The 24,280-nt window shown below is 42.5% G+C and overlaps 1 protein-coding gene across 3 annotated transcripts in view; it reads right to left on the bottom strand.

The window, feature by feature from the left end:
* Positions 1-17,416: 17,416 nt before the first annotated feature.
* Positions 17,417-24,280, bottom strand: part of LOC131675495 (kinesin-related protein 4) — a 596,376-nt gene continuing 589,512 nt past the window's right edge. For all 3 annotated transcript variants that reach the window (XM_058954494.1, XM_058954493.1, XM_058954495.1), the window contains one exon: positions 17,417-18,094. In XM_058954494.1, coding sequence (XP_058810477.1) covers positions 17,684-18,094 — 411 coding nt within the window. In that variant the 3' untranslated portion in view covers positions 17,417-17,683. The remainder of the gene's footprint in view (positions 18,095-24,280) is intronic.

Raw genomic sequence — 24,280 nt, 5'->3', positions numbered from 1 at the left:
CTACAAAGTACAGTCAAGAGTTAGCGGAGAAAACATTTTTTTTCACCTCTAATATTTTATTGAAAAAAGTAAAAAAAAAACAAGACTTTTTCTCTTTTTTTAGTTAACCCTTAACTTGCACACCTCATTTTGGCCACGTAACTGCTGGGTGGGGTAAATCTATCCTAGCCCGAAAAACATCGAATAAATCAGAGAATTTTAGATATTTTGCTATGAAAATTTTTTCTAGTATATTTCAAACCTTTTACTACAAAAAAAATATTCAGGTTAACAATTTTTAATGTTACACACACTGAAAAAAATTGTTGAAAAAAAAAAAAAAATTTTATTTATTGTTATAAATTGTCTGAAGTAAATCTACCCCACATAGTAGTTAAGGGTTAATTGACTGTATCTTCGCTAATATGAGAAAAAAAGCTAAAGTTAGAGAGAAATCTTACAGCCTGATGTACCCCAAACAACCCCCTAAGTTTTTGGATTGATCGGTTCAGTGATTTCTCTGGACCAAATGATTAAAATTTTTAAAAAATTAAAGGACCAAATATATGTTTCTAAACTTACCGTCATCTTTTTTTTTCAATGCAAAAATCCATTTTTTTTTCGACGGTTTACACAATTTTGTGTTTATCAAACATTAATTTTGCAACAGATTCAAAAACTAATTTTGTTTCAAATTACACAAAAATTAAATTTTTTTTGTAAATGTAAAAAAATTAAGAAAAAATTACTCATTCATTTTGAAAGCCATGGGCATATTTGAGCTTCAATTTTCCTTAAAAAAAAACGAGTTGAAAAAATTCAAAATTGATATCCCTAAGGCGTATCCAGTACTCTTTTTGCGAAATTCCGTGCGATTATTTTTTACGAAGCAAAAATGTGTGAATAAACAGTTTTTTTTAGCTCTTCGACCATTTTGGTTAAAAAGACCGTTCAACAGTTTTTTTCAAAACTAACGTTTTCTTTTTTTAAATTTTAAAGAAAAACTTACTGATAACAGCTTGTGAAGTCTCATTCTTTTCATAATGCCCCCATGGGGCCATTTATATGCCCCACAAATCACACAGCTTGTGATTCTTGTTCAGGAAGGACATAGATATCGGCAGGTGGGTGAGCGACTTGGTGTAAGTCTCTCGGTTAGGTCTCGTGCCTACAACTGATATCTAGAAACAAATAGATTTGAACGACGCCCTGAATAAGACTGACATCGAGTAACGACTCATCGCAATGATCGAGCAATCATTCGACATGCCCTTCGACAACCTTTTGCTCCAGCAAACATCATCGCCTAAAATTTCTCAAATCTTCAATACCAACAACAACGGCAACGACGACAACGAGAACCGCTGTGAAACATTTTCGGATAAATGATAAGGCATCACTTACATGAAGTTAGACTGTGTGCTAAAAATGCTGTCGATTGACCAATGTTGAGCGCTACATATATTAGAGTTAACCTGTAGTACTCTCATAACCATGTACACTGGTCCATGAGAAACTGGAACAATATTCTATTTTCTGATGAATCTTGGTTTTCTAATAATAACGACAAAAGACCTCAAGTTTGGCACCGTACAGGAGAAAGATATGCGCAACGGTTCATGCGTTTAGTTGCCGCTTACAATAGAAGATCGGTGATGGTTTGGGCAGGAGTTTCATAGGGATCACGTATTTTTTTGTTTATTTTTCGTGACGACCTCAATGGTATGCGTTATATTGATCAAATCTTAAGATTTCATGTTTTACCTTTCATAAGAAAAACGAGGATTCATTTTGATGCAGGATAATGCTAAGCTTTATATAGCACATGGGCACGCACACTTTGGAAACGAGTTTGGAGTCATAAAATACTGTGGAACCGTCGAACCACAGGATGTCATTTTTCCTAAAGAATCATTATCACTCATGAAGTGTAAATCCGACCATGCAACCGCTACGTGGTATGCTTTATGTAACATTAACGCCAGTGGTAGATTATAAATCGCAATGTCGTCAAAAACTGAATGTTTTTGTTAGTAAAAATATTGAAAAAAAAATTATTTCAAATATTCTTAAAACTTACAAAATAATTTTTTTCAAAATTAATCTTTGACAAATACAAAACTGTGTAAACAGTGGGAGAAAAATGAATTTTTCCTTTTTAAAAAAAATATTTATGGTAAGTTTAGAAACAAATACCATGATCATTTAATTTTTTAAAAATTTTTAATCAATTGGTCCAGAGAAACATCTAGACAGATCGATTCAAAAATTTAAAGAGTTGTTCGGGGTATATAAGGCTGTAAAATTTCTCTTCAACCTTACTTAGCTTTTCTGCCTATATTAGCAAAGATACAGTCAATAAACCAGAAAAAAAGTCACTCTTTTTTACGTTATAAATTAAATGTTAAAGGTGAAAAAAATTTGTTTCTGCACCAATTCTAGACTATTTTTCGTAGAAGATTTTCTGCAGATAATGATATTCCCTATCCGTTCGTCATGCGACCAGTAGTTCTAGAGATATCGGTAGTTGAATGAAAAAGGATCCTTTATCTCAGAGATAAATGATCGTATCGGGGACTCGTAAAAAGCACCTTATAGCTGAATAACCAGGTAATTTGACCTATGCATTGGTCTAGCTCAAAAAAAATTTTCCATGCTCGTAGAGTAAAAAACAAAATATAAAAAGTATTCGTAGAAAAATATTTTTCGTGCTTTGTCTAAGGATTGCATGAGAACCGGAGCTCCAAAAAATGTTTGACTGAAAAATCTGAAAACTAGAATCTTCGGCTTTAAGAGTTTTGTTTGTTTTGTTCCTTGCGATTTTCCACTGAAATACAAGTAGAAAATCACCCAAAAATTTGGAAATTTTTGTTAACAGGTCACACACTATAACGGGGTTTTGGCTAACCCGCCGGTACAATCGAGAGGATAGATTAGTTGACAGCTCGGCTTAATAAATAGCTAATGCCACAAGGCTTGTGCACTGGCACATGCGAGGCCAAGCCTTTTAACCAGCCACGATATCAAGTAGCCTCGTGGCCCGCGTAGAGCGTTGCAGGTAGCAGTGGCTGGAAAAGTAGTGACGAGCGCAGAGAATTCGTCAAGGAGTGGGAATGTGAGTCGGGCGCAAAGTCAAAGAAACGCAGAGAATAAGAAGGATAAGAATAATTTATATAAAGCTTCAAAGAGAAAGCGTACAGGGTAACAAATCGGTAAAGAGAGAGAGAAGCGAGCAGGCAAGCAAGAGAGAGCTAACCGAGTCGGTACTTACAATGAGGCGACAATGGCCAGGCCCTCCGTACAATAAACGTTCGCTCGCTGAACAGCGTTCCCAAACGCCGGTTGCAGTGGTGACGAAGCGTGGGACTAGCGCTAGGTCCTTGCACACACACACTGTCCTGTCAAAACGCCGCACCACTGCACGCACTCGCGAATAATTTAAGGCAACGCCAGATCGAAAGTCCGAATACGCCAAAAAAAAAGAGGAGTCAAGAATCGCTAAACCACGGCAACTGCCCAAGCAAAGGCCGGATCTTCACCGCGCGCTCAAACACGTGTCGCCCGCGTTACGTCCGCCAGTCAATTCCCGCGGGAGGCGTCCCCACTCTTTCATCACGTTTTTTCGGCAGCGCGACCACACGCATACACGTATACACGCGAACGCGACTCTCTCTGCTTATAGGCTCGTTATTAGGCATAGCGCGCTCTCTCTCTTACCTTATACTTCGGCGTTGTCGGCTGCTGCAGGCTGCTGTATAATATAATGCGAATCTGAATATAGTATAAGTATAAGAATTATGTATATGCATGTGTGGGAAGAGAGAGACATAACGAATGAATTAAATTCGTTATATGCCCCTCCCCCAGACGTTGGTAGCGGGAGCGGTACCAACTCGAAAAGTAGGCTCTCTCTTGAGAAAAAGGGGAAACTCCAATTGTGAAGAAAAATAATACTTTATTTTATAAAATCAGTAATTAGAAAAATCAGTAATTTTAGAAAAGTAAAAAAAAGAAATCAGTATATAAATATGTTGCTCTCTCTCTCTCTCTTTTTACAAAAGCATAGTTTATACTTATTTATATATTTTAAACTAACGCATAGTTTATACGCGCAACGGCGCGGGGAAAAACTTAGAGTGCAAAACACAAAAGAAAAGGAACTAAATAGGCACGGCCGTAAACAGAAACGAGCGCAGAAGGCGCAATCTTCTTCTTCCTCTTTTTTTTTTATTAAGGCAGGGCCGTGTCAAAGTCTAGGCGCCGAAGACGCAATCTTCTTTCTTCCTTCTTGACGGCAGAGGAAAGACGGCGGTGAAATGGCCTTAGCGAGGAGCGCCTCGAGGCCCTAGCTCGGCGGAGTAGTCGTACTTCTGCTCCAGGCCCTGCTCGAATTTCCAGTGTTGGAAGAAATTCGGGCAGTTGTCTGACCTCGACACTGAAGTCAGATTACATCCGGAGCAGAAGCGTACTCCGTATTTTATGAGAGTAGGGCCTTCAAATTAGCTGCAAGGCTGATCCTTGAAGCGATTTAGCATGGCGAAGTACTGCGGGATCAGGTTTCCATTGGTCGCGCAGTACGTCCGGCGGTCGTCTTGGGCCGCCCTGGCCGCTTCAAGGCGCTGCTCCTTGGTCCATGGTCCGTTGCTTTGAGCAGCTGGTCCTGCTGCATTCGGGGCAGAGCCAGAGGGGCGGGCGATCCTCTGTGAGGCCGAGCCGAAAGAGGACCGTTGGTCGTTAGAGGCAGAGCCAGAGGAACTGGGGGCACCTAGTAAGGTCGAGGCCCGAAGGTTGAGGGCCTCGATTCTCTCTTGAAGGGCCAAAAGCTCCTGACGCTTTTGCTCCTGTTCAGCCACAAGGCGGGCGCTCTCATCTCGGGCTCTTCTTGCCTCTGCCCATCGAGTGGCTGCCTCTGCCAGGAAGGCCTTCTTCTCAAGTTCTCTTTCGACCTTCCTGATGAAATCCGAGGAGGCGCAGGCTCTGACGCGTGCGTCAGGATGTTCTGTGAAGTTCAAAACATCTTGAAATGCCAGGCACTCGGCCTGCTCGGCAGCTAGCCTCGCTCGGCGGGCACTGCGGGCAGCAGCCTCCACAGTGGCCCAACGCTCCGGCCAGCTGATGTCCTCTTCATCCTGGACTCCCTGGGCCAGTGCCTCTGGGGTCGAGGAGGAGGCAGCGCCGCCTATCAGCATAAGCCCTTCGACTGGGGCTGCCGAGAGAGTATTGTTGTCCGCAGGTTGGCCTTGCCTGTGTGTCCAGCACTGCATAAGGTCTCTGATGCTGGGGACTCCGGGTGTGGGAGCGTCTTGGGGATCGCCCAACGACAAGAGATGCTGGGCGACCCAGTTCTGCAGCCTCAGCATCGCTTCCATCGGTCCTTCCAAGGTGAGGGTGACTCTCTCCTGGTCCTTCTTAACGGGCAGCATTCTCTGCAAAGTGTTGGAATGATGGAGCGATATAGGGCATAATAATAAAAAAAAAATAGCGGCAAGGTCAAGCGAGCAGAAGCAGCAGGGAGCATAATCTGTGAGAAGGGTTAAAAACAGAAGCAAGAGTAGCCGGGAGCAGCTTTGAAAAAAAAACATAACTTAAGCGTCGCGCTTGTTTCTTGCACGTAAGCGTCGGGGCGAAGCCGCGACAGATGGCGGAGCCACCTTTTTCGAGCTAAGTGGCCGTCCTCGCTTGCGCGGAACGGCTACTATCGGATCTGGCAAGGCCTTGCTCTTATTTAAGCTGAATTGAGGTGTCAGCCGATGGAGAAGATGGAGGGGCCACTACTGATTCATTGGCCTTAGACTGCTCAGCAGCCTGGTCATCCAAGAGCTTTTCGGTTTCACTCTCAGAGGCGTCTCCGCCGTCAAATGTCTCATTTGTAGGGAACTGCTCGTCATCGAAGCAAGGCTTTAAGTCGCATACGGCCACCTTTCCGATATCAACCCCATTTCTGTCTGGAGTTGATACGAGTTCATGCCGAGGCGAGTCGTTACAACAAAAGGCCCTGCGTATCTAGGACAAAGCTTAGTAGCTATGGCATTGGCAGCAGAAGAGAGCACGCGATTTTTCGCCCATACTTTATCGCCCACACCATAATCGATGTCGCGGTGTTTCTGGTTATAGTACTTCTCCTGCCTGGCTTGAGCAGTCTTAGAGTTTTCGAGCGCGTTTGCTCGAAAATCGTCGAGTTTGCTCATGCGGGAGTGCCAGTCAGCTCGAGCGGCAGCCTCGAGCTGTTCGACAGCTGCGCGCTCCTCCGCGCGTCGAGCATTACTTGGCGGCTCTGGGTGCCGCCCGTAGTTAAGAAAAGCCGGGCTAGAGCGTGTAGCTTCATGGATGGCCGTGTTATAAGCAAACGCGTGCTCGTCAATCAGCTCATCCCATCGAGTGTGATTCTCGATGAATGCAGCAATCATGGTTTTGACCGCGCGGTTGACCCGCTCTGTCGGGTTTGATTTTGGTGAATACGGAGCGCAGGTCCCATGGACAACTCCATGAGCCCCTAAAAACGAATCAACCATCGTGTTTTTAAAAGGCGTGCCGTTGTCAGACAGGAATCGTTCCGGAATCCCGAAACGTAAGAAAATACGATGGTTAATTTCCTTTTTAATGGGGTCACGGTGGCTCAGTGGGTAAGAGCCCAGGCTTCTGTGTAAGAGGTCACGGGTTCGAGCCCCGGATATGTGAAGATTTTCAGAAATGAAATTTTCATATGTGTGTTACTGTGATTCCGGTGGTTCAGATTCCACCTTAAACTGTAGGTCCAGTCATGATTGTGTTCAACTTTATCCTCCTACATCATTTAAAAAAATGATAGAAAAGGTGAGTCTGCATATTCATGACTATAGGGAACCAAGACTAATGCGTACAGGTACTTAGTTTACCTCTGCAGCGTTCCACGTGGACGTAGTTCTTGAAGTAATAACAATAACAATAACAATAACAATTGTCTTGGCATTGGTCTTACGCACCGGGATGCATTCTATCCACCTAGTAAAAACATCCATGTAAATCAATAGATGTTCATGGCCTTGAAGCGAACGAGGGAAAGGGCCCATCAGATTGCCGCAGACAACCTCCCATGGACGGGTGATAATATGTTTGCCCATAAGTCCAGCGGGTGGCTTTTGCTCAACTTTCATTTGCTGGCAAACTTGACAGTTGCGTACGAAATGTGCAACGTCTTTGTAAAGGGCCGGCCAATAATAGCGAAGCACTGCCCTTTGGTGAGTCTTATAGCGGCCGAGATGCCCGGCCGTAGGCTCATCAAGGCATTCCGCGAGAACTTGCTCGCGCTGTTCCCGCGGAAGCACTAACTTCCACGCTTCCTCGTCGTGGCCCATCAAGTCGTCGACGATAGGGTCCGGCCAGTAAACGAACAAGCGGCTGCCGACAATTTTCCAATAGGGATGAGCCCGCGGCTCGTCGGATGCTTGCTTGAACTTGCGCAAATACCACTTATCTTTAGTGGGCTCGTCGGCATTGAGGGAGGCGAGAGAAGTTTCGACGTCCTCGTCGGTCTCGTACATACGAGACAGTGCATCAGGGACGACATTGTCTTTGCCCTTTCGATGCACGATGTCAAAGTCGTAGGCCTACAGGCGCAACGACCATCGGCCTAGCTTGCCGTTTGGGCTTCTCAAATTTTGCAGCCAGACGAGGCTATGGTGATCGGTCACGACGGTGAAGTGATAGCCTTCAATATATGGTCGAAATTTTTCTATCGCCCAAATAACTGCGAGGCATTCACATTCCGTCACCGATAGCCTTCGTTCAGTGGCTGTGAGGACACGACTAGCAAAGCAAAGAGGACGTTCTTCTCAGCCAATTTTCTGGAAAAGAACACTGCCAAGGCCGGTATCACTGGCGTCGCACTCCACGATGAATGGCGCGTTGAAATCGGGCCTGGCCAAAACGGGGGCCGACGCAAGTAAGGCTTTTACTTGTTCGAAAGCCGCCCAGTGCTCGTCAGTCCACACGTAAGTAGAATCTTTTCGGGTAAGTGAAGTAAGAGGCTCGGCCAAGGTCGCAAAATCTCCTAGGAATTTGCGATACCAAAAGGCCATACCAAGAAAACGACGTAAATGTCGCAAATTCCTCGGCGCCGGGTAGTCTAAAATGGGCTGTACCCTTTCAGGATCAGGGTGACAGCCGTCACGATTAACTAACACGCCGAGATAGCGAATCTCGGACATGCACATCTTTGACTTCTTACGATTTATCGTAAGGCCTGCCTCGTTGAGTCTTTTCAAAATCAACGTGAGCCACTTCACATGGTCGGCAAATGTCTCGGTGGCGATGATCAAGTCATCTAAATATGCAAAAGCAAAAGGTTCCATTTCTGGCGTGATAATTTTATCCGCCAGCATTTGAAAAGTGGCAGGGCCACCGGCCAAGCCATATGGCATTCGCACGAACTCAATCAGACCCATGCCAGGAACCGTGAAGGCCGTAATCGGTACCGACCTCTCCGTGAGAGGTATTTGCCAAAAGGCTCCAGAGCACTCTAGAGCGCTGATGTACTTTGCGTGTTGGATTTTACGCAAAATAACATCCATAAAGGGTAAGGGGTAGGCCGAAATTTTCGACACTGCATTGACTTTTCTGTAGTCAATGCAGAATCGATACGAGCCATCGGGCTTTAGAGTCATAACGACTGGACTTGACCACTCGCTCGTGGATTTCCGGATAATTCCCATCCTTAACATTTTGTGCACTTGAGCGTGCATCTCATCCTCTATCTTCTTAGATACTGGGTAGTACTTTTGTTTTATAGGGCGCGTACTGGTGAGGTCTATGTCATGCGCGATCCATCCTGTGCAGCCTAACTGTTCACCGGAGGGCTCCGGGAGCAACTCGTGCATGACTTTTTCTATCTCTGCTCTCTGCTCGTCTGTGAGATCTTCGATCCCCAGCAAGGCTAAGGCCGTTGCCTCCTCAGATTTCTCCGACGAGAGAACTGCGGGCACGCCTTCTTCGTAGCCATCAAATATCAACTTATTTGTTTTTGGACACAAATAAGCCGAAAAGGCGCGTTTGAAGTCGGCGCCAAGGGTGCACTCTGTGTCGACTTCTTTTAGAATGAGAGCATCGATAATATGAGTCACCCCTCCGATCGTGAAGGGTAACTTTACGCCACCAACAATGGGCACGTAATGACCATCTACCGCTCTCGCCCCAGGGCCCACGTACCGGTGTACACGCCTATTTAAGGCTGCGGCCATCGAAATGGCACTCGGGCCGAGGACAGTTACGGGAAGCTCCGGTATCCCAGAGACCTCTGAACTTATAATCGCCAACATTTACTGTCAGCCACCACCTAGGTGACTTATCGATCAGGGCGCTTGAGACAGTACCTCCATCGCCGGCTGGCTGCACATCGGAAGGGCTAACCGGGGCTAGCATTGGGTCGCCCACCGTGTCGCACAGCGCCTGCGCTACTCCTGTCACGCCACTGACTTCAAAGATCCGGATGATAGGGGGAGCCGTCTGGACCTCACTTACTGGCTCCCGCTGGCGTTTTTTGGTTCTTCTTGGCTTGTCTGCTTGGGCGAGCATTCGGGACAGGTAAACTTGGTGTAGCCTGGCCAACTGCACTCCCAGCAGAAAACCTTGTCGGCGTCAGGACCAGATTCCTTATTTTTGTTTTTATCAGATTTGGGGGCGACCTTCAGAGCACGACTGCCCGATGGCCGTCCCTCGCCTCCCCAGCCGCCTCGGCTGCGGCCACGGTAGCTGCCTCGAGACGGGTTACCATTTGGACCGTTCCGCGATTTCTTAGTCGCCGCCTCTGGTTTTTCACCAGAGTTCTTGACATTTGCCCAGGAGGTCGGAGGCCTCTTGAGGCCAAATTCCTTGGCTTTCTTATCAAAAAAATTTGACATTAGCTTCTCCAGCTCAGCTTCGTGAGCTGGGGAAGCCTTGTCGTTCAAAGACGACAGATTCACTGGCTTAGCCTTAGCGTATTTGGTCCGTGGCCTATAAGCCGCTTCGGGCCACATACTTTGGTCTGCCGCAGGCGGTGGCTTCCACTGTCCCTGTTCATCGTCTTCAGCCTCTTGGGCTCGGGTCAGTAGGAGCTGCACGTCAGTGAGACTGTCCTTGAAGTATTTTAACTTCTTCTTGAGTGGAGGAAGCATATTGTCAATAATGAGATTGATTTGATCCCGAATGTCCCAAGGCGGATCCATCCTTCTTAGTATGGTGAGTAGCGAGACTGCGTATTCCAGTACAGGCTCATCGGCGCCTTCGGTGCGCAAGTGGGCCTCCACTGTCATAGTCCTTTTATTTTTCTTGGACTTGCTGTAAGCGATGAGAGCCGCTTCCTTAAAATCGGCGAATGTAGACCACGCAGGCCTCAAGGCGCGATACCAAAAGAGAGCTGACTTCTCAAATAAAGGGGTCATAGAATCGAGTAACTCCTCGTCCGCTTCTTTATCTAATCGTTTGTTGTCCTCAATCCTCTCTAAAAACTCAATACTAAGGCCTTCGCCTCCGGAAAATTTAATTTTCCATTCTCTAACTGTTTTTCCTAGATGTTTGCTAGGGAGAAAGCGAGACGAAGAGTTAAATGTCGTGGCCTCTGTGCCATTAGCAGGCGCACCTCTTGGCCCTTGCTGCGTCGGCGGCACTGGTGTAGCGCTGGGCAGGTCCCCCCTCCCCCAGCACGAACTTACGGGAGTGAGCGAGCTTGCGTAAGAGGGCCCAGGGACGCTAGAAGGGGCCGACGAAAAGTTTGGCGACGGCTGTGATGCAGTCGCCGATGAGGGTTTAGTCGTCGAATGAAAAATCAGCGCTTGAGGATCGAGAGACAACGGCATGTTATATCTCTCGGAGCCGTCGAGCTGGTTTGATACATCGTAATAGTTTAATTCGAATGTATCCGCGAATTGAACATTTTTATTTTGGTTGGCGTCTAGTCTAGCCTGCTCTGCGGCTTGTTGTCGGGTTGTGGCCACTACTTGTTTTTGCAGCTCTTTATTGAGTGCAACTTCACTCTCTTTTTCTTTTTGTAGCCTGGCCAGGTTAACTTGTAACCCAGCAGCTAAATTTTTGTAGTAAGTGGTCAACGCCTTTAAATTCTCTCTTTCTATATTCTGAGCTTCTATATGCCTTTTGGCCTCAGCCTCTTTCCGCCAAGTTCTGTTTAACTCGCGCGCAATATTCTACTGTACCATTTGGAAGGCCTATTAGTACTGTCTTGCTGTGTTCAGTTGTTGCTGTCGTCGTTGCATGTGTGTAAGTCGACACATATGTCGAAGTCGGCCCGCCTGTCATAAAGATCACTTTTTGCGCGCCGTGTGATGTTGCGATTGCCGGGTCGGCCGAAGCGCTCATACAAGCCGATAGTCTGTGTTATCGTTGATTCTTGTTGCTGGATCATAACTGTTACGTTGCGCGTAGCGTCCGCGCCTAACGTAAGTGACATATCGTCTTGTGTGCTTGTCGGCGAACTCGTCTGAATATTCTCTCGAGCGCTATTGCCCGTCTCGAGCTTTGAATTTTCAAAAGACTCGAGAAGTTCATTTGCCTCCATGGCCGCGCGCAAGTCCGCGCGAACTTCCTTTGGCAGGGCCTCTGACTCGAAGAATATACGGGTGAGGTCTTCGCGTCTTTTGTACGCCATATTTTCATCCTGGTTTTCATCCTGGTTCGCTACAAAATCTTCTGCGATATAATCGCCGTTCAATCTACGATACAAGCGGTTCGCGCGTTCGAATAGTGTACCGTTCGTGTGTAGTTCCAGCTGAATTAGTATACAATCCACGTCTGTACTAGAAAGGTCTTTTATCCACTTGCAAATTTTTTCGTCAATTTGTTCTTTAAATATTGTTAATTCGCTCAGCGACCAATTGGAAGCCATTATTATAGAATAGAACATTTGCAACAATAAAACAAAACTGAAGAAGAAAGAAGAAAAAAAAAGAGAAGAAACGAAAAAGGCAATGCTAAAATAACGTGGATTCTATAGGGCAACTGGACTACACGGTACAGTCAGTGTAGCACGAAAAACTAACGCGCAGGAAAATTTTATACTTGAACGTACCCGTAACAACAACAACAAAAGAGAACGGGGAGAGGGAAAAAAAAAATGACAATAAGTTACTTTTAACTGTTGTAAAAGCTGAGCGCTACAACTTGCAAACTACGCGTTTTGTGTGTATGACTATACATACGTATGCCTATACGTGGTATTTGAACATGTATATATAAGTGTATACTTATACAAGTATACATCATCGCGCGCACGCCGCAGGAATGAGCTGGCTGATGTATGTATCATTTACGCATGCTGTATAATGGCTAGACCTTGAAATATATAAATGTCGTAACGACCAAATTTATTGAAATTGTATTTTGAACTAGAAATATTATTTCGAGATATTTCAAGACTGAGCCGCACGGAAAAAAGAAAATTTATATACTACGCGACGGCAAAAAAAAGGAGTCAACCTACTGAAAAGTAGTAGCGCACGCAACTTACAAACTATACCTGTTATGTGTGTATACGCGTATATATGTATATACACACATAACCGTACGCACGCCGCATGAATTGACTGGCCGGCGAACGAAATTCGGTAGAGTCGATTATCGTACTCTACTCGTAATTCGGCCAAGCCTTGAGGACGTACAACTGAAATTTTCAGTATATAAAATTTTGTTTCTAAATGCCTCAAGGCCAAGCTCAGAGCTTATAAGTATAGCGCGGCGTATATACTTTGCTGCGTATATACTACTTTGCGCGGCCTGACTCTCGCGCGTAAACAAAGGGGGGAAGGCGCGCACGTTGTTGTTGTCCGCGCCGAGTTTCGAATTCCATAGGCGCTGGAATTCTCGAAAAACGTCCGCGCTCTCGAAGATTTCCTCTCGTCGCACTATTTGCCACACAAAGAAAAATTGCCAAATCAGAGGTTGGGCGCCAATATAACGGGGTTTTGGCTAACCCGCCGTTACAATCGAGAGGATAGTTGACAGCTCGGCTTAATAAATAGCTAATGCCACAAGGCTTGTGCACTGGCATATGCGAGGCCAAGCCTTTTAACCAGCCACGATATCAAGTAGCCTCGTGGCCCGCGTAGAGCGTCGCAGGTAGCAGTGGCTGGAAAAGTAGTGACGAGCGCAGAGAATTCGCCAAGGAGTGGGAATGAGAGTCGGGCGCAAAGTCAAAGAAATGCAGAGGATAAGAAGGATAAGAATAATTTATATAAAGCTTCAAAGAGAAAGCGTACATTGGTAGCGTGCATAGATCGACAGTGTGTGTGTGAAGTTTCGCCATCGAGGGCGAAACCACATGTGCGCGAATCCGCGGCACAAAAATAAACAGTTTTCTCGCAGTGCGACTCATTATTGTCCACTTCGTACGTCTGCAATATAAAGGTAAGTTGACCAGCTTAGTTTCGCGGTCGCGATACGATTGCTGCTCGGTTAATTATTCGTCCGAAGCGTGCATGCAGTAGCTCTACGAACAAAGAGCAGCGAGCGTCCCGACACTGCATGTTGTCGTTGAGCGAGCGCCGACGTCAACATAAACACGCGGGCCGATCTAATGTAGCATTTGATAGATAATAAAAGGTTCTGTAAAATTTTTTTTGACTATAATAGGCACAACAAACAGAAATGCTATTGAAAGAAATTGGGGTTGCAACCCTCATTTATAGAACTATATGCGTAAGTTGTGTATTTATATTAGGAGTAGTACACAATTCAATTCATGATAAATTATCACATAGAAGTTGAAATATATCGTAAAATAGATTTTGGGGTGGTTTTTTCATTTTGAGAGAGGTTTATAAAATAATCACGAACAGGTCAAATTTATTTTAGCATTTTATCCATGATAATATTTTTTCCAATTTTTTGTTCGGTTAATTAAGTTTTTTTTTATAATAATAGTCATGAAAAAGGTTGAATTTTCATTAAAAAATATGGATTACATCTGTTATGGTCGAAACTGCATGTATTAGTTCCATATTTACGTTAGCAGTCAAATGAAATTTGTTTGATCGTAAAATATCAATTATAACCTCAGATATATTGCAAAATACTTTATTGGGAGTGTACTTTGAGGGCAGTATTCACTCTCTAAAAGTTTTTTTTCACAGATAAAAAAAAACGTACTTATTTTTGTATTATTTTAATATATTAAAAGATTATTCAAATCGGTTATTTTAAGTCAGGGGGAGGGAGTTTCCTTGTGAATAAGTCCAATTTTAATTTAGGATTGTCTGATCATGACATATCTAGGAATATTTTCACATGCTTTACAATACCATTGAAAATTCAAATTTTTTCTATTTCAAATTATGATATCTCAGCTTGGAAAAATCTGTTTAAAATAACTGGTAGTTCTTAAAGTAAAAAACTTGCTCTTTGCTAGTCTTTCTTCAAATTAGCAATGAAATGAAAATTTGCAATGTCAGAAAAGCTCCATAACAGCAGAAACAGGGTTTTTCGCACTTTTAAGTTAGGTTATCTAAAAAATCTAGGGTATTGCAGAAATTCTAAGCTATATTCGAATTCAGCAGATCACATTTTTTTAAGTAGACTAGATCTGGTCGCTGGGTCTGAAAATGATTATTTGTGGTGCTCAAAGAAATATTATTGCCGTCTAAGGTACCTGGTTTCTAGGCGTTGCCTTCATTAATCAATTTGTCAACTTTAGTGTCACACTGAATAGTAAATTGTTATGGAAACAATACCATGATCAGGTCAGAAGACAGGTAAATAAGTCGCTATATAGTTTGTGCTTTATTAGACCTTGTACCTCAGTGACGTTGCGCAGAAGACTGTTAGTCTTTAATCCAGCCGCATTTGAATTATCGTCTAACTATTGCACTAATTATAGTATTTTCGAATGTGTATCAGAAGCAACAGGTTTGAATATAAGTACTCAGCAACATTTGAATTCAATATATTTTTAGAGCTAGAAGGGATCAACACATCATTCTCTGCAGGAAGCAGCTGAGTTAACTCCATATTGATTCTCGCAAGAGCTATTCTACTGTCATTCTACTGGAGGAACGATCAGAGCTCAATATTTCCAAGATAAGAACTGAGACTGATTCTAGATCCTTCCAGATCTCTGATGCTTGCCTATGGAAATCCTTTCCGTTCTCTCTTTGAAATTCGCCTTTGCTCGCTGCCTTCAGAGATGGTGGACGTAGATACTTTCTTGTCCTCGACCCTTACGTCTGTCTTGTAAGCATGACTTCTTTTCTTTAATTTTCTTTGATTTTGTTGCATGTTAAGTGCGTACTTGTCTATTTTGTAATTTATACTGTTAATGACTACATTACTAATCTCTTTCTAAAGTAAAATAAACTTTACTAATCTTTATGAACTGCGATTAAAATATCTAGTCACAATTTCTCTATTTATAGGTTTAACGTTTCTTCATGAAAACATAAATATTGTGGATTCCTTATCAGATAAAGATTACATCATTGTTTTCAAAATGTTGATAACACGTTTAATAAAGTATTTATGGATGTTTAAACAATTAAATTGTTAATAACTGATTATCTCTTATATTGTTGTTATGCGACTCTCGAAATCTATTCAACGGGTCTAAATATATAAAAAGTTAAGTGAGGCTCGTTACCCCCATCGGCCATGGGATTCCCGTTTTCTAGAATTTACGTGCACCAGCGTACTGGCGCGCGACGGCGATCGCAGTTTCGCATTTTGTCGTTAACTAAAAAAGGCTATCATTCAGCAACAGTTTGTCGTACATCTATAGATGGGAGCTTTAAGAGATTTGTATCATGAACAGAAATAATAATAGTTGATTGATTCAACTATATTTTTAGATTCTAGTTGCTTAAAGGGCTTCAAACGATTGACTTCAGCATTTTCCAATGAAATTTCGTCTTTCAATCGTTATCAAACGCTTCAAAACTATTAAAATTACACATACAAGGTTTTATCTTAAAACGATAGGAAATATATTCAAAATAAATTATTCAACGTTTCATTACCTTTAATACAAACCGACATATGATCGATCAAAATATGAAAATAAACAAAGTTTCCGAGAGGAGATCGAAGGTACAGGACCGCCCACTTTCCTTTTTCCCTCCCGTTGTGTCGGAACTAACATGACCGCTATCGTAAAATAAAAAATTATACACTTATTTAGTGTCGGCATCCGCTGGAGATAGACATGCTGCCAATCATCCTTCATGATCCCTTGTATAGTGCAATACGAACACAGCACATCTAACACCTCCAAGACTTGCCGCGAAACAGATAGCAAGCTATCTGTCGGACCCGTGGTGAAATCTATGACGATAGGGTCATAAAGGCGATCGTATTGTTGTTGTCGACCTCCATCATGATTCCTAACCACGACATTACCCGGTTTTCTTAACCTTCGCACGGTGTTTTCGATGGTCCGAGGATTAGGATGGTGTGCTCTGAGCAGGTAAAACTCAGTGTGCCGTCAAGCAGTCGCGTTATCTTCAGTTCGGCCTAAGCACACCATATCAGTACACTTATTGCGCAATATGCAATAATTATATGTGTAATTGCATTATATTACATTTGTATTTTTGAATAATTTATATTCATATTATTATTGATATTTCACCATACTCGCGTAATATCAATATGCACTGACATAACGGCTGCTAGCAAGGATTGATCACCACTATCACTAGTGATTACTATGCGCACGTCAACTAACATTCAATCGTGATTATCTAATGACACTAAACTCTTCATATGTTTCAGAATCGACCAATATATCAGATTAATTTTCACACAACGTTACTATTTTAGACTACATCATTAATTAAACATTTTTACGATAATTTATACCCAAAATTAATACATTTTCATGTCTACCTTTATACATTCTCTCTTACCTTTAGCAACTGCAATTATGTATTACAATCTTTGAGCAATGTTATTGTAAGAAGACAAGTTCAAGAAAAACCGTTGTGTAATAAAAAATTTAAAATAAATTTATGCTAAAAGAGAACGATTTTATGTTGTCATCTTGTAAGTCTTGTCTTTCTTACTCAACAATTTTGGTAAATGAGAAGTTTTCGACATAGCAAGGATTATTTATATGTAATATTTGGAGGAAATGAGACTTCTCAGCGAATCGAAGACCGTACTTAGAATTGTCTTGGTAACTTCTAATAATATTATCACATCATTTATGAATAAGGTAATTTACTTTAGAGATTTCTATTTCAAAGTCATAAAAATGCGCTTGATGATATTATTGTTAAATAAATCACGATTTAATGTGTAAAAGGCATATCGACAATTGTAGATGAGTGTGAGTAGGATATAAAGGAGCTAAGTTGCAAAAACTTGTGGAGGATCATAGGTAAATTCGATAGCTTTGGTTTTGTAATGTTGATGAAATTTCATAATAGAATGGTGGAATCAACTTCTACAGGAACAACTGACATTATAAAACATTCTTTTCTGTTTTATTATTTACATTATCCAGATCAATGAACCTTTTGATATAAACTACACGAAACTAAATAATTGGTACTAGAACTAGTAAAAATATTGTGCTTAATTAAAATAAACATGGCACTTTTATCATAATACTTGTTATATACATAGATTACTCCATAATAGCATTTTTAATACTATTTAAATATGCATGATTCTGAGTATCTAATTGAAATAATTAATAAAAAAGAGGTATAGTTTTATTAGGATATTTTCAAAACGAATTTCATTTAAACTAAAGTACTTTAGTGTATTGACAACTAGCGCAAATGCATTGGAGATCAATGCAATCGTGGTGACAAAATGCTCCACACTGTCGGCATATCACCATCGCTTCTTGAATATTACATTCACATGGAGACGGAGGTTGACTGCCAATGGTCATATCTGGTGTATTAGGCTCACTTTCGCCATTTATATGATAACTTCCGTTATTAGATTTCAGAGAAATTACCTCATGTGATCGTTCACCAGCACTCGCTGGTCGTCCTTTGAATAAATTCACTGCAATCATTGGTGGTGGTAAGGGAGGAGCAGATGATGCCCGGGGAGCTATTTCCATCTCAATTTTTTTTACGAACTTATAACATTCATTTTCTTCAATATCTTCGTCGACCATAGGTTGAACGTTAATTTTTTTAACAATCTGCAATCAAAAAATAAATTCATAATTATATTTCTAGTGATCATCAAACACTTATATTATAATATATTAGGTTAACGATATTTATTTTCTAATTCATGCAAGATGAAAGCTCACAACCTATCAAATAATAAGTTTGCACCTAACGCTTTGAAAATATAAAACAGTTTCAGTGTCTGAAGTTGATATAAATTTAGGAACTTTTAACCTCAATGACTATAAATTATGTTTTCAAAATATGAAAAATTAAATCTAGTTTCAAAATCTATCGTCCGATTGCAGATTGCAACCACTACGATGGCTTTATTTACAAATAACAAAGAAAAAGTGCTTTTCAAAGCCATTTTACCTTGCTTAAAAGCACTATTTTTAACATAACATTTAAAATGATGCTGTAATTCAGTCACTACTACTTACTACTATAAGTCTTAATATTATCCAGATACTTTTTCTCATAAACGTTCGCTTGTTTATTTTCATGGTAACAGAATCTACATGGGTAATTCACAGACAATCAGCTCAGAATCACGGTGAGAGGGATTTTTTTTGAAACTACGCGTAATTTCTATATATATAGAGGTCATCATTTTTTAAAATCTTTATAATAAAATACTATTTAGATCCTATTTTATAAACTTTTTAAAAAATTAATAAAAAGTTTCCGAAAACCTATATTTTCAAACCTAATTATGTTTTTTTTTAATTCTTCCTTATATACATTTCTGAGGGCTTTTTCTATACGTTATAAAATTTAAATGTCCAACATATCGAAACTCATGACACCGATTAAAAGAAGATGCTCTGTCATCCGTCCGAACGCTAGGCCCACTTGACAGGGTACGGCACGGCGGAACATCTTTTGAATCGGAGTATTTGAAAGTTATTTTTATTCAATACAAATTATCCTTCAACTTATATTTAATTTTCCGAAAATTTGCCGTTTTTACATTAAGCTTAAAATAATTAAACGATAATAATACTTTCTCTCTACGCTTAATCAGGCTTCATATCGACGTTGTTTAAATTGCTGCCGCATAAAGAATATTTTATCATTTAATATAAACTCCAATTAATTATATAATAATAATAATAACAATAATAATAATTATTATTATTATTCACAATCACGCACACTATACAGGGGGGAACACTGAACACACAGGTTCGAGGAAGGGGGACCTCACGGGCCGTGCGTTGTTCTAGCGCGGTTCGTGGAGTCGCGACCACGAGGGACCTTTAGTACAACGGGACGAAACAAAAAATATGAATATGCACAAAAAAAAACATAGATATACCTCAAGTGGTAACCCCTTCTCAGGGGGAAACCACTCCGGGTTCCGATCGGGTGAAAGCCCCGATGGTCACGGGCAGCGGCACGGATTTTGAGGGCCGCACTTTGTGCACGGGGATGAGGAGGACGACACGAAACAACGACACGAATCAGAATCTACTGAACTTACCAAGACGGCAGAGATCGGACAGCGTGTCAAGCGGCGGCAGCGGGGTGAGCTACGCCTCTGCCGCTGATAGCCACGAACCAATGATAGGACGAACACCCACAATAACAAACGACACACGAGACGTGACGGAACTGCTGTGGCTCATACAATAGATGGCGACGAAAATGGCCAAAGCAGCAAATGTGCAAAAGAACATGAATATGATAGTGAAGATGGGAATTAAGACAATTCTCGAGACTGTGGACATTGCGCTGCACAAACGATCGGACACAGTTTCGGGAAGACGTGCCTAAGACAACAGCAATATAGACACGACAGCGGAGAATAATGAAGAAACGCCACGGACGAAACGGAAACGTTCGCCGGCCGAAACCACGCCGGAGCCCTCACAAAAGAGGCCACCGACGCGACGGAACCGACCAAGGACTGGCAGACGGTAACACGAAAAAGAATAGAAAAGACAAAAAAGCAAATGGACGCAAAGAATCGGTCTGACAGAGGCGGACCGGTACACCGAAAAAAGGGACTGGCTGTCCTGATCAGGCCGAGCACGGACACGACATACTCCGATATAGTACGGAAAAGACGAATGACGATCGATCCTCGACGAAGGAGAGTCACGTGCAGGTGACAACTTTTCGGAAGACGAAGAACGGCTTATGTCTTCTGAAGCTACAGGTAGACGCAGACAAGCCGGACGGACGCGAGATGTTTGGACGACAGATCCAAGATGCATTCGGGGAAGCGGGCAGTGTCAGGGCCATGACCTCCAAGATCCAATTGGAGATCATGGGTCTAGACTGCATTACGAGACGCGGACGAGAGCAGTATATGGCGGTCTGTGAATTGGAATCGCAGGAAGCCGATGCGTTGCTTCGGTGTGGTCGGATCGGAATTGGCTGGTTGCATTGCCGCGTTCGGAAACGACTGACGGTGACAAAATGTTACAGATGCCTGGGCTTCGGCCATGTGAAAGCTGAATGCACAGGAAAGGACTGGACGAAATGCTGCCGCAAGTGTGGCACATTCGGACACTACGTAACGGAATGTAAAAACAAGCCGGTCTGTCCATTCTGCTCCGAGGCCGGGCACAGGGACGTCGCCTATCTTGCCGGAAGTGGCAGATGTACCGTTTTCCGGGCCGCGCTGGAGGAGTGCAAGGGACGGGCCGGAGGACGGACAGAATAATTCAGAGAAACCTGAATCGAAGTAGGACTGCAGACATGCTCCTATCTCATATAGCCGACGAATATAACGCGGACATCCTGATCCTGAGTGAACCATACACGAGAAAGATGACCCAAACATACATTATAAACGAGACAGGACCACTGCTATCTGGGTAAGGGGTGGTGCCCAATCTATAGTCTCCAATTGCGGTGTCGGGGACGACTATGTCTGGGTCACAGTTGGCGCTGTCACTTATCTCAGCGTCTACCTGTCATCCAATTGCATCACGATGGAGTTCGAAAGAAAGGCGGCACTCATAGAAGACGGGATCAGGGACCTGCCCGGGGATGTCATCGTTGCGGGGATTTTAACGCGAGGGCGACCGAGTGGGGAATGAACGAAATGAATCGATGCGTACGACTACTGCTGGAAATGGTCGCAAAGCTCGATCTAGCAATGGTAAATACGGGACATACACCGACGTACAGACGGCCAGGTGTCGGAGACTCCATCCTCGACGTCACGATGACGTCGGACAGAATTCTGCCACGGCTGAGGGGATGGCGGGTCATCGAAGACTACACAGCCAGCGATCACCCGTACATCGTCTTCGAAGTGGTGGGACGGACGGGAACGAGAACCCACCAACCCCCGCGGTGGAATCTACGTAAACTCGACGGACGAAAATTTTCGGAAGAGCTAATGGCAGCACCGGCTCCAGGGGAGAGAATTCCCCCCGAACTGACGGGCCGGTAAAGAGTGGAAAGATTGACAGACGAGACGACCAAATTCATAGACATCTTGTGCAGAAGTACAATGCAGAAACGTCGAGAGATACAACAAAGACAACCACAATACTGGTGGACAAACAAGATAGCCGAGCTACGCAGGATATGCCTGACAAATTGGCGACGAGTGACAAGGGCAGGAGGCGCACCCGAAAGGGAAAACCTCCAAGCCATATACAAAGCAGCACGGAAGACGCTGACGAAAGCAATACGGGACAGCAGGACGCGATGCTGGAGGATGCTGGACGGATTGTTGACTGATTGTTTCGGACGCAATCGATCAGGACAAACGTGATGGACGACGTGGACGCACAAATGTCCCCCGCTTTTGCCGTTGAGGAGCTCATCAGAGCAACGAATGCGATGAAGACGGGTAAGGCACCGGGACCGAACGGAGTACTGTCCGAGATCCTCCGGCTTGTGGCTCGTCTACGGCCGGAGATACTCCTTGACCTGTACAACACGTGCTTGGCGACAGGAACGTTCAGCGATCGGTGGAAGGTGGCAAGGCTCGTTCTTATCCCAAAAGGTAGGAGCGATCCTAGCACGCCTTCGGTTTACCGACCGTTGAGTTTACTTGACACGACTGGTAAACTCTTTGAACAATTACTGAGACCGAGACTAATAGACGCGATACAGACCGGAGGGGGTTTATCAGACTCAGGTCATAACATTTTTTCAAATGTTTTGGGCATGAAACGGGTGGCAGCAAAATTCATTCCAAAACTACTGAACTTTGACCAAAAAAACAATCGCATGAACATCGCTCAGGAGCTGTTAAACGACGTCAACGACGATCCAAGTTTGCTTGAAAGGGTCATAACTGGTGATGAAACATGGGTGTATGGTTATGATGTCGAAACCAAAGCACAATCGTCCACCTGGAAACATTCAACGTCACCAAGAGCGAAAAAAGCACGTCAAGTTCGATCAAATGTGAAGGTTTTGCTTACAGTTTTCTATGACTGCAGGGGCGTGGTACATCATGAGTTCTTATCACAAGGTCGTACGGTTAATAAGGAGTATTACCTTGAAGTTATGCGACGTTTGCGTGAAGCTATCCGAAAAAAACGCTCCGATTTATGGAAAAACAATTCATGGTTTTTGCATCACGATAACGCACCTGCTCACTCGTCGTTGCTTGTTCGTAATTGTTTGGCCAAAAACAATACCGTAGTCGTGCCCCAACCTCCATATTCACCAGATATGGCTCCGTATGACTTTTTCCTGTTCCCAAAGTTGAAGAGACCCATGAAAGGACGGCGTTTTTCCTCGATTGAAGAAATAAAGGCCGAATCGCTGAGAGCGCTCAAGGACATACCAAAAAGTGAATATCAAGAGTGCTTCGAAGATTGGAAAAAACGCTGGCATAAGTGTATTATATCTGGGGGGATTACTTTGAAGGGGACCACATTGATGTAAACGAATAAATAAATATTTTTTTGGAAAAACGATAATTCCGGGTACTTTTTGAACACACCTCGTATTTCAACTTTATCACGGTCTTTATTACGATAGTATATAAAACTAGTTTTAGACATTGCTTGCAATGTCCATTTATGTACCTTTAACTCATTACTTATAATTTTACCTTTCATGCTAACATTTCGACCAAGCTTTGTTACTTCTCCTCCAATTCCATTGTAAGCACTTTTGCCATAACAGCTCACGAAAAAATTCCACTGTTAGTTTTTATTCCAGTCAGCGTTTGCTCCTTGAGGGAAGAAGACGTGTTGAAACTATGCTTTACTCGAAAAGCTACAATGTTAGCAAACTAAGTGAAGTGACAGTTACGTTTAAAGTTCATCAGTAGTATCTTAAAACAAAAAAAAATAACAGCCGAAATGGCCACTCAAACAGGGGACGATATGTTTATTCCTAATAAACACCAAACTAAAAACTAGAAGACTGTAAATTATAAAAGACAGAGAATCAGCACAGAAACTCAAACTCAATTTAGAAAACGACGAGCACAATAATCAAATTACTGGTTAAGTAACACAAGCAACAGATACGAAATACTTCAAGAAAATAAAGAAATTAAAGAAAATCATAGCGAAGAAGAAAACAATGAAGCAAATAAGTCGAAAAGCAAATTTCCCTCGATTTTCATTTACAATGTACAGAATATTTAACCGTCTACTAAAGAAAATCTACTGAACACAATAGCCAAAGAAAATTACCTTGAAAGTGATAGAATAAAACAAAATTAAAATTTAGCCGACAACTTCGGAAAAATATTTACCAAATATTACTGCATTGAAAGAAAGAAACACGCAATTTTACACTTACCAAATAAGAAAAAGGTTTCAAAGTTATATTAAGAAGTATTCACCCGTGAATTGATATAATTGAATTGAAAACAGACATATAAGAACATGGCTATAAAGTATTCATAATATGAGGCATCGCATCACAAAACTACCATTGTCGCTTTTCACAGTTGAAATTGAACGAGATTATAAAAGCCAGGAAATATATAAAGAAAACCGACTCTTAAACACGGTAATCAAATTCGAGCCACTGAACGTTAAAAGAAAAATTCCTCAATGTCAGAACTGCCAAGAATACGGGCATACAAAAAACTATTGTTATAAAAGTGTTATATATGTGAACTGTGTTGAACAACACCAAACTAAAGAACGTCCTATTAAACAAAAAAAGACGTAACATGTGCAAATTGCAAAGGAAATCACACTGCAACTTATAAAAAATACGCAGTTATTAAAAAATTACAGTATTGCTATAACTATTTTCTAGACTACGAGGAA

This window comes from Phymastichus coffea, unplaced genomic scaffold (genome assembly GCF_024137745.1).
Source record: "Phymastichus coffea isolate CEN01 unplaced genomic scaffold, Cenicafe_Pcof_1.1 PCOF00024, whole genome shotgun sequence".
Lineage (NCBI taxonomy): Eukaryota > Metazoa > Arthropoda > Insecta > Hymenoptera > Eulophidae > Phymastichus > Phymastichus coffea.
Note: the sequence above shows the minus strand (reverse complement) of the source record. Positions and strands in the feature narration are given on the sequence as shown.